The 13,039-nt window shown below is 39.3% G+C and overlaps 1 protein-coding gene across 1 annotated transcript; it reads right to left on the bottom strand.

Annotated features, from left to right (window-relative positions):
* Positions 1 to 747: 747 nt before the first annotated feature.
* On the bottom strand, positions 748 to 2,429 carry LOC127528743 (uncharacterized). Its single transcript, XM_051929462.1, has 3 exons — positions 2,074 to 2,429; positions 1,523 to 1,637; positions 748 to 1,207 (listed from the first exon to the last, which is right to left on the bottom strand). Exons 1-3 carry the CDS (start codon positions 2,255 to 2,257, stop codon positions 748 to 750), a joined length of 759 nt encoding a protein of 252 aa, XP_051785422.1. The 5' UTR covers positions 2,258 to 2,429.
* Positions 2,430 to 13,039: the final 10,610 nt, after the last annotated feature.

The raw sequence follows: 13,039 nt of genomic DNA, 5'->3' as shown, positions 1-13,039 counted from the left end.
GATATGCTCACAATATCAAATAAAAAAAGCATTTGACAGTCCTTTAGCATATTGTCATGCCCAATACTGACGACCTTTACAAATGTTATCTGTGGTCAGACATGTCAAGTTATTAGCACTTCATTTAATTTTCAACAAAGATTTGACTACAGTAGCAGTCTTCAATACTCCCAAAAACTGACAACCATGCTCGGGTTGGAATTTTTTCAGTCCTTTTAAAAATTTAACGTTGTAGACTATTAAAAGCTTTTTTGACTTAAATAATTAAAAATATATTTTTTTTAACTATGCCTATAATTTTGACTACACATCACAGCTTGTGTATATCTGATGAGTGCCGTTTGGGCATTTAAGACAATACAACTTGAAAGCCTGTCGTTGTTTGAAGGTATATTTTTCAGTTGTTTTTAAAAAAGTTTTTCCTTACTAGTTTTTTTTTTAAATCTACACCAACCGCTACATCACTTTCAAGCTGTTGCAGGGATGTGAGATCTTGTAGTGAAAGAATGTCTTTTTCCAGCACTGGATCTGAACCACTGTCACTACAGCATTTCTCATGTAGGTCTTGTACGGTTTTTAAAATCACTTTGACTTGTTCCATCATCATCTCCAGCTTAACCAGAATGTTTCAAAGAATGGCTAAAACAATATACAAACACCACAAAATTAATATCAAACAAAATAAGATCATAATTGTCAGAGACATATACTAAAGGGGATGAACACCTTTGAAATGTGAAATGTAAACTATAAATTGGCAAGCATGATGAAAAATGGAAAAATAAAGGAAACATGAAAAGATAAAACACGGCCATAGATGTCTTGATTTGGTCCATCATTTTGTTGTGAGGTAGACCAGTGTCTAAACGCAGTATCTGCAAGTTCCACACACTCTGGGGTTAGGTGCTCTTCCACTGTAGATGCACTTTGATTTCTGTAAACATTTCTCAGGCTTTTCCTTTCTTGAGTGCATCTTCCACATTCAGTGGACCTACATTCAGAATATAGCTGAACACTGTCAGGTTGATTCATCCTGCACATTGATTTTGCATTTCGTCCAAGTTCTCCATGGTCAGCAGACATCTTGGTGGTTGATTTTGAAAATTTTTGAGGAGGGGTTGTCTTGGGTGGTGGAGGTAGATGGCTTTTGGGTTTGTTACAGACATCACCGTCACTATCACTATCACTATCAAATCTTGTGTTTGCTCTTTGGGAAAATATTAAGAAATTATTGACAAAATACACAGTTATACAAGTATGAGAAAGTGCCTCATACAACTGTGCAATTATGAGAAAAAAAGCTTTATCAATTTAGACAAATTTTCATGAATTAGCCTTGTGGTAGTTATACTAAATTAAATTACAGTATATACTGTAAATAAAATGAGATAACTGGATCATTAAACTTAGTGTTTTCCCTTTAAAAGATCAAATATTACAGCTTGAAAATTCACTGTATTAACACAAGCAACAGTCAGCAGGTGATGCTACAGTTCAAGCATATTAACTATTTCAGGCTTACATTTTCCTTCTTTTTGTTCTTTTTGGAATTTCATTGCCTTCTTCATCTTCTGCTGTCTGCAAATCGGAGTGTCTTTCAGCAACTTGAAGCTTCAGTCTTGCAGTTCTGTAATTATCTGTTAAATTCCAGATGTAAGAGCATTTACTCTATAATATGGATATACTCAGGAATACAATTATACCAGGGTGGCACGGTGGCGCAGTGGTAGCGCTGCTGCCTCGCAGTAAGAAGACCTGGGTTCCTGTCGCAGGTCTTCCCTGTGTGGAGTTTGCATGTTCTCCCCGTGTCTGCATGGGTTTCCTCCGGGTGCTCCGGTTTCCTCTTAAAGACATGCAGGTTAGGTGATTTGGAGATCCTAAATTGGCCTTAGTGTGTGTATGCGTGTGCGCCCTGCGATGGACTGGAGCCCTGTCTAGGGTTTGTTCCTGCCTTGCACCCTATGGTAGCTGGGATGGGCTCCAGCAGACCACCGTGACCCTGTTCTGGATATAGTGGGTTGGAAGTTGGCATGATATGACATGACAATTATACCAAATATTATAAATACAAACCTGTTGTGTACATAACTTCAACCTTAAATGATTTCCAGTTTTCTTTGGGCTGCTCTTTATTTATTATAGCCTTATGGATATCTCCAGTTTTATATGGTGGCCAAGCACACACTCCATTGGATACCCAATTGGATGGTGCCAACTCAACTTCATTACATTCCAAAAAATTCATAATGTGATACATAGCCTACAAAAAATTACTAAAAACAAAGATTTTTTTAAAACATTACATTTACAAAAGTCCTTGATAAATGCACTTACAACATGCATGCATGCTTACAATTACTAATTAAATATAAGTAACAATAATAATACATATGATTAATATATACAGTAAATTATATTAGTTAACCATGATTTCATTTGTACAGTTGAAGATTTTTTTAAAACATTACATTTACAAAAGTCCTTGATAAATGCACTTACAACATGCATGCATGCTTACAATTACTAATCAAATATAAGTAACAAAAATAATACATATGATTAATATATACAGTAAATTATATTAGTTAACCATGATTTCATTTGTACAGTTGAAATAATCAAATACCACCAGAATGCAAGTGGTGGGGTGATGAGAGTTTAAAAAACTAATTAGAAAAAGCACTTATGAACTCTGTAACACAACAGGAAGAAACAAACAAACAAAAAAAAAACACAATATACTGTACCAATTAATCTGTATTTGTATGAAGTAGGGGGATTACAAGATATTTGTCATCTAGTGGCAAACGGACATATTTCAGCATGCGAGAACCAACAGGTAAACACTGAAGATTTGAGGAAAGCTTGGATACAACAAAAATCCCCAGGTATGAAGAATCAATCATATTAAAAAAAATATGGCCTTGTGTTGGTATTCCCGACAGACAACATATTCCCTGTCTTATATTTTGAACTATGACAATTTTATTGTCAATTTTAATACAAGAATCCCCTGAAGAAACTTTGATGACAAATCCATTAAACTCCACCTCTTTAAACTGGAGTACTACTTCAAAGTGTAGTGGAACTGGACCATCTGAATGTTGCATTTTAAACCTCTTTGGAGGTGTATGCTAAAGTCAGTATTTAAATGCAAGGAGTCAAGCTCTGAAATCCTACGTATAACCTGTGTTAAAGGACAGTGAGATCGTCTAACCATTTTCTTTAGCTTTCTTACATAATTTTCATATGGAAAACCTGATATAACATCCAAACTACCATGGACTTTAACATCTTGACTTAAATGAGTTAGCCTATGTACAATATAGCTGACAAACTCAGGACCATATAACTCACTAAAATGCTTGACAAATACCACTAGTAGAGAATTAGCAAAATCATTCATAGTTGAACAATACTCAGGACTTATCCTGTGTGATATGGCCGGCCATTCATCCTGACCAATACCCCCAGCACGCCAGATGGAGCCCTCCTTGCAGCATGGAGGTGCCCCGAATGCCAGCAGGGAATTATGGACAATAGAGTTTTTATGCACAGCCCTGCTGGCTACCATGGGGGCCATCAGGAGTCACTGCAGGGAGGCCCAAGGACGTGTATTTCCCCAATAACCCGGAAGTACGTCTTAGTCACAGCGACAGAGGAAATGACGTACTTCCGGGATGAAAAAGAAGAGTTTTAATCTGACCCGGAAGTGCTAAGAAGTCACATGGACTGAGGGTTCAGAAGCACTTCCAGGTCAAGGACTATAAAGGACTCTGGGAAATCCCAGACAGATGAGCTGAGTTGGGAGGCAGGCTGACTAAGCGTCTGGGAGTGGAGGATTGTTATTTCATTATTGTGGTTGTTTATGCATATTGTGGCGTCGAGGTGCTTAGTGTAAATTATTGTACAAATAAATATTATATTTGGACTTTTATCTGGTGTCTGCCGTATTGTCCGTGGGTTCAAGGGAGCAATAGCGGCCCCTATGTGTCACAACCCACACAGAGCAGCATGAAATTTTGATACAGCTCAGAGCGCAATATCTCTCTCAAAACAACTGGACCCATGTACAATAAGAATTGTCTCAACTCAGTTTCATTCCACCGTAGTCTTTCAAAAAGTGAACAGGGCTTCCTTGCAAACTCGATACGAATGAAACCATGTAACGCTACCAACTTATCAGAAATTAACGAGACTTGACTGGCTGAAACACGGCACCGTAGTGGGCCATTGCTTCCTATCCACAAATCCAAGAGACGTCTCATTACTCCTAAGCATACAAGGTGTATGTAATCATGTTGGAATCCCTTAATCATATCTACGATTTCTGAGAGAGGTGAAGATTCTACATGGTGTGTATCATCATCTAATGTTTTAAATGATTCACTTGTTCTGAGACTTGCAGTGGTTTCTGCAATGTCATACGGTGGTTTACATATACTCCTTTTTGCACACACTTATCACAACTGTGATATCCAGTGTGTGATTTTATGCCCTTAATAAAGGCTCTATCAGGGGCATCGCAAACAACTGAAGACAAAGTGATGAAAAATGTTTTTCCTTTCACATGAAATCGTTTTCCAATTGTTTTTAACTCATTAACTAGAGCACTCAAGTATTCAGAAAGTGAGTTTGGTTTTGAACATCCACAGAACAATGCAATCAAAACTGGAATCTTGATATAATTCTTAACAATTCCAAGAACTGGCCAAAACTGAAGTGAAGAACTCTTAAAAATAGGAAACCCATCAAAATTAAGTTTCAAATTAAAAATGTGTCCACTTGGAACAGTTGACCATACCTTTTCAAAGAAAGCTCTCAGAGAATGTTTAATGCCAAAGTAATGAAATGAACCACCACCAAGCATTTCAACTTTATAGGATAAGGTGTTTAAAATTTGGAGAAAGTTTGTAAAGTTCACGATATTTCATCCTTGAGATGTGTTTTTGTTTGTACTTGTCTCAAAGAAACGAGACTTCTCAAATAAATAAATAAAAAAACTCTGTGGTCAGTCTGATATTTATACGCATGTTTGTAGCTGGCTCTTAACCACACCATCTTCGATTTTAAAATGAAAAGACCCCCATAAATTGACATATGCTAACTGTAAATATTGCATTTTATTTTAAAGACACCTCACCATGAGCCTGCACTGCCTTATTCTGGGTCATGCATCCAATTGCAGAACTATGCTAATGGCCCAGTATTGGCCCACATATGCCGTACCAGAAGCTGATTTGGCAGATTCATCAGCTGTGCGCCACTTGTGGCCCATATCCATCATGCCGCTGCCAGAAGTGAACCAGCGGGCTGCTTGCTGCTTGTGCTGATCGACACATTTGCAACACAAAAGACACTGACAAGAGGTCCGGAGGGATTTAAGGTGGGCCGGGATTACAAGTTTTTTTGTAGGGTTTGGTAATTTTTCTGTTACTGTGGGAAGTGACATCATTCATATATTCTACAAATCTCTAATGACCAGTGCAATTTTCTATACTGTGTTGTGCTGGGCTGGTAGCATCGCTTCAAGAGAGGTCCATCTAATCAACAAGCTAATTAAAAGGGCAAGCTCAGTAATGGTACAACTCTGGATCTCCGGTAGAGAGTTAAAACAAAACTGAGTGCCATAATAAACAATGCTGCACATCCTCTCTCTGACACACCAACACAGAGTACTTTCAGCCAACAAATCATTCAACAGAAGTGTGTCAAGAAATGCTAAGGGGGCTCCTTTCTACCAACAGCAATATACCTGCATAATGTCTCACTGTGACAGTGACAGCCAAGTCAGAAGGTTTTCTTTTTTTTGATATTCTTTTTTTTAAGTCAGTTAGTTTAGTTAGGTGTGTATTCACACTATAGTGTGTGTGTATATATGTTTATTTATATATTTTATTTTTTACATTTTATTTATTTATTTAAAGAGCTTCTGTAAAAAGTCAAATTTCCCTTGGAGACAAACAATGTTCTATCTGTATATTTATTTATCTATATGTTAACATCTTATGTGGAACAGCTGGAACATGTGATAGATTCAACAGATGTATGGGTATCAGTCATAGAAAATAAATGTGAATCTCTTCAAAATAAAATAACAAAATCGAAAAGTATAGCAAAAAGGAAAATATCTTTGTCTTCTTGGTATACCAGAAGGTTTAAAAAAGGCATTCAGTAATCCAGCTAAATTTATTTCAGAATTTTTAATAAAAATCTTTGGTAATGCTATTATTGAGAGTCTGGAAATTGAATGAGCTTTCTCCTTGCCACCACATTTTCATTGTCAATTTGATAAACTTCACAAAAAAAAAATTGTTACTGCATGCAAGAGAAAAGGGAGATATTCATTCCGAGAGCAAACAAATCTAAACTTTTCTGTCACAACTGCTAAAAAGAGAGCCACTTAGAAGATTAAACAGAAGCTGCATGAAGCAGACATCAGGTATGGCATGCCTAACTGCCAAATTGAGGGTTCTTAATGCTCACCACTCCTGGACATTTAATGCTGTTCAAAAAGCTGAGAAAAAACTTTGTAATCACTTCCTTGTTATCTTCAGCTCTGACTAGGATCCAAAAATGAATTGGTTTGAAATATAAATGAGTTCAGTGGTAAAGCTTGCAAATATTTACTTAATTTATCCCTATAGATTTCTAATGCTAGCTCAGAAAAATACTTCTTCATATAATTTGCAAAAGTATATACAGTACCCCTGTATTGTAAATGGAATGATGCTTTTCAGGTTTATCTATGCTTATTAATCCTACTTTAACTTTGAGTCATATGTTCTCATTTATGATATTTTATTGATATTGATATGCTGTGCTTTTTATTTGGTTCTGATAATGAAGTATTTTTGACTATTATTCTTTATGTTTATTACTTTTTTAATTGTCTTCTTCATCTTCCTCTTTTAAATGTTTGCTATTTTTTATTTATTTGTCTTTGTTTATGTAACATTTCACTATTCTTTATTTTCATTATTTATCATTTATTGTTATTAACTTATCATTATTAATTTCTATGATGTTGTTAATTTGGCCTGTACTATTACTGTTATCAATTCAGTGATTGGTATTAATATTAGTATCAATATAGGTATTGGTATTACCATTATTATAGTATTCAGTTTTAGCATTAGTATTAACATAGTAATTATTTACATAATTATTAGTTACTTATCTCCTGATTGTTTTATTAGGAGTTTACACAACAATTAACATGATGTGTTCTTCCTAAGTAATTATTAAGCTGTGCTGTTGGGGGGAGCCATGTGTTTTTGGTGTGCTGCACTGTCTGTCTTGTCAGAGAAATGATACTATGAAGAGTTTGATCTTTGCCTTGTTTGGGGAGGTGAAAATAGGGTAGGGTGAGGTGGGAACAAAGGGCATGCTATACACATTACTAACATTATCTTCTGTTCCTCTTACAGTAAAATCAACAGTGCAGATTGCAGAACACTGTGATTTATGGTGAGCCTATACATCCCAAATTGTCATATCTCATTTCATGTTAAGTATGTCTAAATATGTCATTTTTGTTTCCATTAGGAAAATTAACTCTAGCAAAAAAAGACCACAGAATACTGATTGTTCATTAAAGTTAATAAATTGGAATGTTAAAGGTCTGAATCATGAGCTTAAAAGAAAACAAGTGCTCTTACACCTTAGCTCCATGAGACCAGATATAATATTTCTTCAAAGGACACATCTAACAACTAGGGACCAATGTCAATTAAAAAGGAATTGGAATGAACAAGTATTTCACTCCAACTTTAACAATATAGCACAAGGTGTAGGAATTTTGATCCATCGGGCAATCCCTTTTATAGCCTCTGAGACATTAGCAGATTCTGAAGCTTGTTACATTATAGTGATGTGGAAATTAAAGGAATCTGTTAACATACTGTATGTGCACTGAATTATGAGGATTAAGAATGTGTGGTCAAAATTTTAGCAGTAATTCCTAATCTCAGTTTGCACAAACACATATTAATAGGGGATTTTTATTGCATTCTAGACACTGTTTTAGCTTTATCTAAAGCTGCTGCAATAATTTTAAACTTCATAAAGGATCATAATCTCTTGGACTCATGGACATTTCTCTACCCTTAATTCGAGAGGATATACATTCCTTTCCACAGTACATTATAGTTATTCCCAAGATGACTATTTCCTGATTGGCAGCAACCTCATAAACCTTGTAAATATAATACAATTGTTATTTCTGATCATGCTTTCCTCATATTGGAATTGAAATCAACAGGCACTACTGATACAACAAACAGTTGGCATCTGAACCCTTTAATTTTAAGAGATGATGACTTTATTAAATACCTCTCAGATTGATTTTTTTACATAGACTAATGAAAATCCAGAGATATCAGCAGGGACACTTTGGGAGGCCTTGAATGTGTTTCTGAGGGGACAAATTGAATCATTCATATCTCATAAAAACAAACAAATCTAAACAGACTTCAGAATAAATTACTGAGATTTCTAGCATTGACAAAGTATACACACACACCACCCAAGACACACTGTATAAATAACATGTATTATTATTGTTATTATACAGAAATGCCCATCACTACAAAGAGAATGTGATCGTTTGACTACAGAATAAATATATATTTTCACCTCTAAAACTTCTCACTCTGTGAATTCATCTATATTGATAATTTTATAAAGCCCAAGAAGAGTCTGTTATCACAGTGATTCTTTTAATATTCATTTTTTAATTAACTCTTGTACCTTGTTTGTACTGTCTATATTTCATTTAATATCATGACAATGCTATTACTTCCATTTAATTCTTAATAAATTACATTAAATATGCAGGTATCATTTCAGATTAACAAGATTTTCTCAGTAAATGAGCCATTAATATAGTGTGTAGAAATTTGAAGCTACCAATTCTTGGTGATGAAGGGGCATAGGATTATGAAAATTGGCTCTATGTGATCAAATTCCATTTGTTAGTTCAATTTGGTCAGAACTAAAGGTCACAATATTTGTAGCGCAGAAGATTCTTCAGTCATCAAAAGATGCAAAGAGAACAATGGCAAGTGCCCACGGCGGTCAGCAGAATAATATATGCCTGGTGGAATGTGGGTAAAAATTATTAGAGAAAACATAGCATGTGAATCTGGACTCTTGTGGTTAGTAGACAGCTGCACTAACAATTGTGCTACTGTGTTGCATTTAATCAATAATGGTTTTGATATACATATTTATATAATTATACTTTTTATGCCAATAAAGCTGCTCAGTTTAGCAGCATAATTGTACTGATTTATCATTAAATGACCTACCATTGTTAAGTCACATTAAAAGCCTAAAAGCCTTCAGGTAGTTAATAAATGACAGCATCTACAATAATTAAAACTTCACAGAGGCTCAATTTACTCTGCCATTATAAACTCATACAAAACAAATTAATTCAAATCTGCCATTGCCTGACTTTGTTATTCATAATATGCCATTTGTTTTCCAAAATGAAAAAAAGGCATTACACGTCTGACTCATTTATTTCAAAATGATCTCCCTCTCCATTTTAAAGGTTTCCAAGACATGTTTGATCTATCTTCTTGTCAGTAGGCACCTTGAATGCAGCCAAGAAAGAGTGTAAAAATAAAATTAAATGGTAAGGGTTTCTATTAAGAAACCATCACCATTAACAAAGGCCAGTCTGGACAACCATTAAAGTAAAACAGCCCCACTCTTAAAATGCATTTTCTGTAGTAAGTTTTGCAGTGCCACTAGCAAAAAGAAAAATGGCCCACTATGTCCTGTCTTTACTGATAAACCACTTACTTTCAGTGGGCTCTGCTTGGAACACTTTCTTTTACATTTACTATATCAGTTCATATTTAGGTATACAATTCTTAATGCAAAGGAATCTTTAGGAATCACAGAAGTCTTAGATTAACCTGATATTTGACCATAGAATTTTAGAATATTTAAATTAATTTATTTATAAAATGCTAGGTACATATAGTAGTGTTTTAAAACCTTTCATCCATTAGCTGAAATTAGAAATTGATATCACAGATTTTGTTTTTTTTTCCTCAGCAATGTTGATAGCATTGTTAATAATTACAATGAATATGTTCTGTACTAAACAAAAGTATTAATTTCTGAAAAACCCTATTTCTATTTAATTGTTAATGCCGTTGCATGTTTCTCATAACAGTTGTAAAATAATTCAGTACCCACCAATTAGTGACCCTGTGAAAGTCCTCTCCTCAACAGAGCATCATACCCATCCATCCATCCATCCATCCATCCTCTTCCGCTTATCCGAGGTCAGGTCGTGGGGGCAGCAGCTTGAGCAGAGATGCCCAGACTTCCCTCTCCCCGACCACTTCTTCTAGCTCTTCCGGGAGAATCCCAAGGCATTCCCAGGCCAGCCGGGAGACATAGTCCCTCCAGCGTGTCTCCAAGCCTCCTCCCGGTTGGACATGCCCGGAACACCTCACCAGGGAGGCGTCCAGGAGGCATCCTGATCAGATGCCCGAGCCACCTCGTCTGACTCCTCTCCATGCGGAGGAGCAGCGGCTCTACTCTGAGCCCCTCCCGGATGACCGAGCTTCTCACCCTATCTTTAAGGGAGAGCCCAGACACCCTGCGCAGGAAACTCATTTCAGCCGCTTGTATTCGCGATCTCGTTCTTTTGGTCACTACCCATTGCTCATGACCATAGGTGAGGGTAGGAACATAGATCAACTGGTAAATTGAGAGCTTTGCCTTACGGCTCAGCTCCTTTTTCACCACGACAGACCGATGCAGAGCCCGCATCACTGCGGATGCCACACCGATCCGCCTGTCGATCTCATGCTCCATTCTTCCCTCACTCGTGAACAAGACCCCAAGATACTTGAACTCCTCCACTTGGGGCAGGATCTCACTCCCAACCCTGAGAGGGCACTCCACCCTTTTCCGGCTGAGGACCATGGTCTCGGATTTGGAGCTGCTGATTCCCATCCCAGCCACTTCACACTCAGCTGCGAACCGATCCAGAGAGAGCTGAAGATCACGGTCTGATGAAGCAAACAGGACAACATCATCTGCAAAAAGCAGTGACCCAATCCTGAGTCCACCAAACCGGACCCCCTCAACACCCTGGCTGCGACTAGAAATTCTGTCCATAAAAGTTATGAACAGAATCGGTGACAAAGGGCAGCCCTGGTGGAGTCCAACTCTCACTGGAAACAGGTTCGACTTACTGCCGGCAATGCGGACCAAGCTCTGACACCGGTTGTACAAGGACTGAACAGCCCTTATCGGGGGGTCTGGTACCCAATACTCCCGGAGCACCCCCCACAGGATTCCCCGAGGGACACGGTCGAACGCCTTTTCCAAGTCCATAAAACACATGTAGACTGGTTGGGCGAACTCCCAAGCACCCTCCAGGACTCTGCTAAGGGTGTAGAGCTGGTCCACTGTTCCGCGACCAGGACGAAAACCACACTGTTCCTCCTGAATCCGAGGTTCGACTATCCGATGGACCCTCCTCTCCAGAACCACCGAATAGACTTTTCCAGGGATGCTGAGGAGTGTGATCCCTCTGTAGTTGGAACACACCCTCTGGTCCCCCTTCTTAAAGAGGGGGACCACCACCCCGGTCTGCCAATCCAGAGGCACTGTCCCTGATGTTCATGCGATGTTGCAGAGACGTGTCAACCAAGACAACCCTACAACATCCAGAGCCTTGAGGAACTCCGGGCGTATCTCATCCACCCCTGGGGCCCTGCCAACAAGGAGTTTTTTGACCACCTCGGTGACCTCAGTCCCAGAGATGAGGGAGCCCACATCCGAGTCCCCAGGCTCTGCTTCCTCATTGGAAGGCATGTTAATGGGATTGAGGAGGTCTTCGAAGTACTCCCCCCACCGACCCACAACATCCCGAGTTGAAGTCAGCAGCGCACCATCCCCACCATATACAGTGTTGACACTGCACTGCTTCCCCCTCCTGAGATGCCGGATGGTGGACTAGAATCTCCTCGAAGCCGTCCGAAAGTCGTTCTCCATGGCCTCCCCAAACTCCTCCCATGCCCGAGTTTTTGCCTCAGCAACCACCGAAGCCGCATTCCGCTTGGCCTGCCGGTACCTATTAGCCACCTCCAGAATCCCACAGGACAAAAAGGTCCTGTAGGACTCCTTCTTCAGCTTGACAGCATCCCTCACCGCCGGTGTCCACCAACGGGTTCGAGGATTGCCGCCACGACAGGCACCGACCACCTTACGGCCACAGCTCCGGTCAGCCGCCTCAACAATAGAGGCACAGAACATGGCCCATTTGGACTCAATGTTCCCCACCTCCCTCGGGACGTGGTCGAAGTTCTGCCGGAGGTGGGAGTTGAAGCTACTTCTGACAGGGGGCTCTGCCAGACGTTCCCAGCAGACCCTCACAACACGTTTGGGCCTACCAGGCCTGACCGGCATCCTCCCCCACCATCGAAGCCAACTCACCACCAGGTGGTGATCAGTTGACAGCTCTGCCCCTTTCTGGAGAACTGTGGAAAGATACTGCATACATGTTGTCTATAATCCACCTCCCCGGTTCTCCATGGACAATTTCTCCATACATGGCCCAGCCGGCGGCATTTGTAGCACAGCCACCTCCCTACGGGTAGTCTCCCCCTACGGGACTGAAAACAAGCCAGGAACGTTTGCTCCACCCCTTTAGTAGCTGAGGAAGGACTGTCTTTCTGTGCCTGTGGAGAACAATCCTCTGAGGCAAGGGACCATGCTGCTCCACGCACTGTTATATCAGGAGACACCCATTTTCTTTTCGGGATCTCCTTTTTAATCTGGAGTTTCTTAACAGTCTGAGTATTCCTATGGATAACCAAGAGACTCTTTACTGTCTGCACCCCTTTCGATTTTTGGAAGCCCAGTGCCGATGTCTCAAGGGTCGAGACAACCCGGAAGTCAGCACTACCCAGCTGCTCTGGCTTATCCGATCCTTCCACCGAACATTCAGTCATCACCCCTTTATCGTTTGTAGGACGCGAGGTTACTTGACAGCCGATATGAG

This window comes from Erpetoichthys calabaricus, chromosome 7 (genome assembly GCF_900747795.2).
Source record: "Erpetoichthys calabaricus chromosome 7, fErpCal1.3, whole genome shotgun sequence".
NCBI lineage: Eukaryota > Metazoa > Chordata > Cladistia > Polypteriformes > Polypteridae > Erpetoichthys > Erpetoichthys calabaricus.
The sequence above is the reverse complement of the archived record's forward strand: the minus strand, read 5'-3'. Positions and strand labels throughout refer to the sequence as shown.

Bases quoted from the DNA above. Each gene is read 5' to 3' on its own strand.
- LOC127528743 (XM_051929462.1), bottom strand. From the start codon at position 2,257: ATGTATCACATTATGAATTTTTTGGAATGTAATGAAGTTGAGTTGGCA. The intron at 1,638-2,073 runs GTTTGTATTTAT...GGAATTTAACAG, and splicing joins TGAAGTTATGTACACAACAG to ATAATTACAGAACTGCAAGA. The intron at 1,208-1,522 runs GTAAGCCTGAAA...ATTTTCCCAAAG, and splicing joins AGAACAAAAAGAAGGAAAAT to AGCAAACACAAGATTTGATA.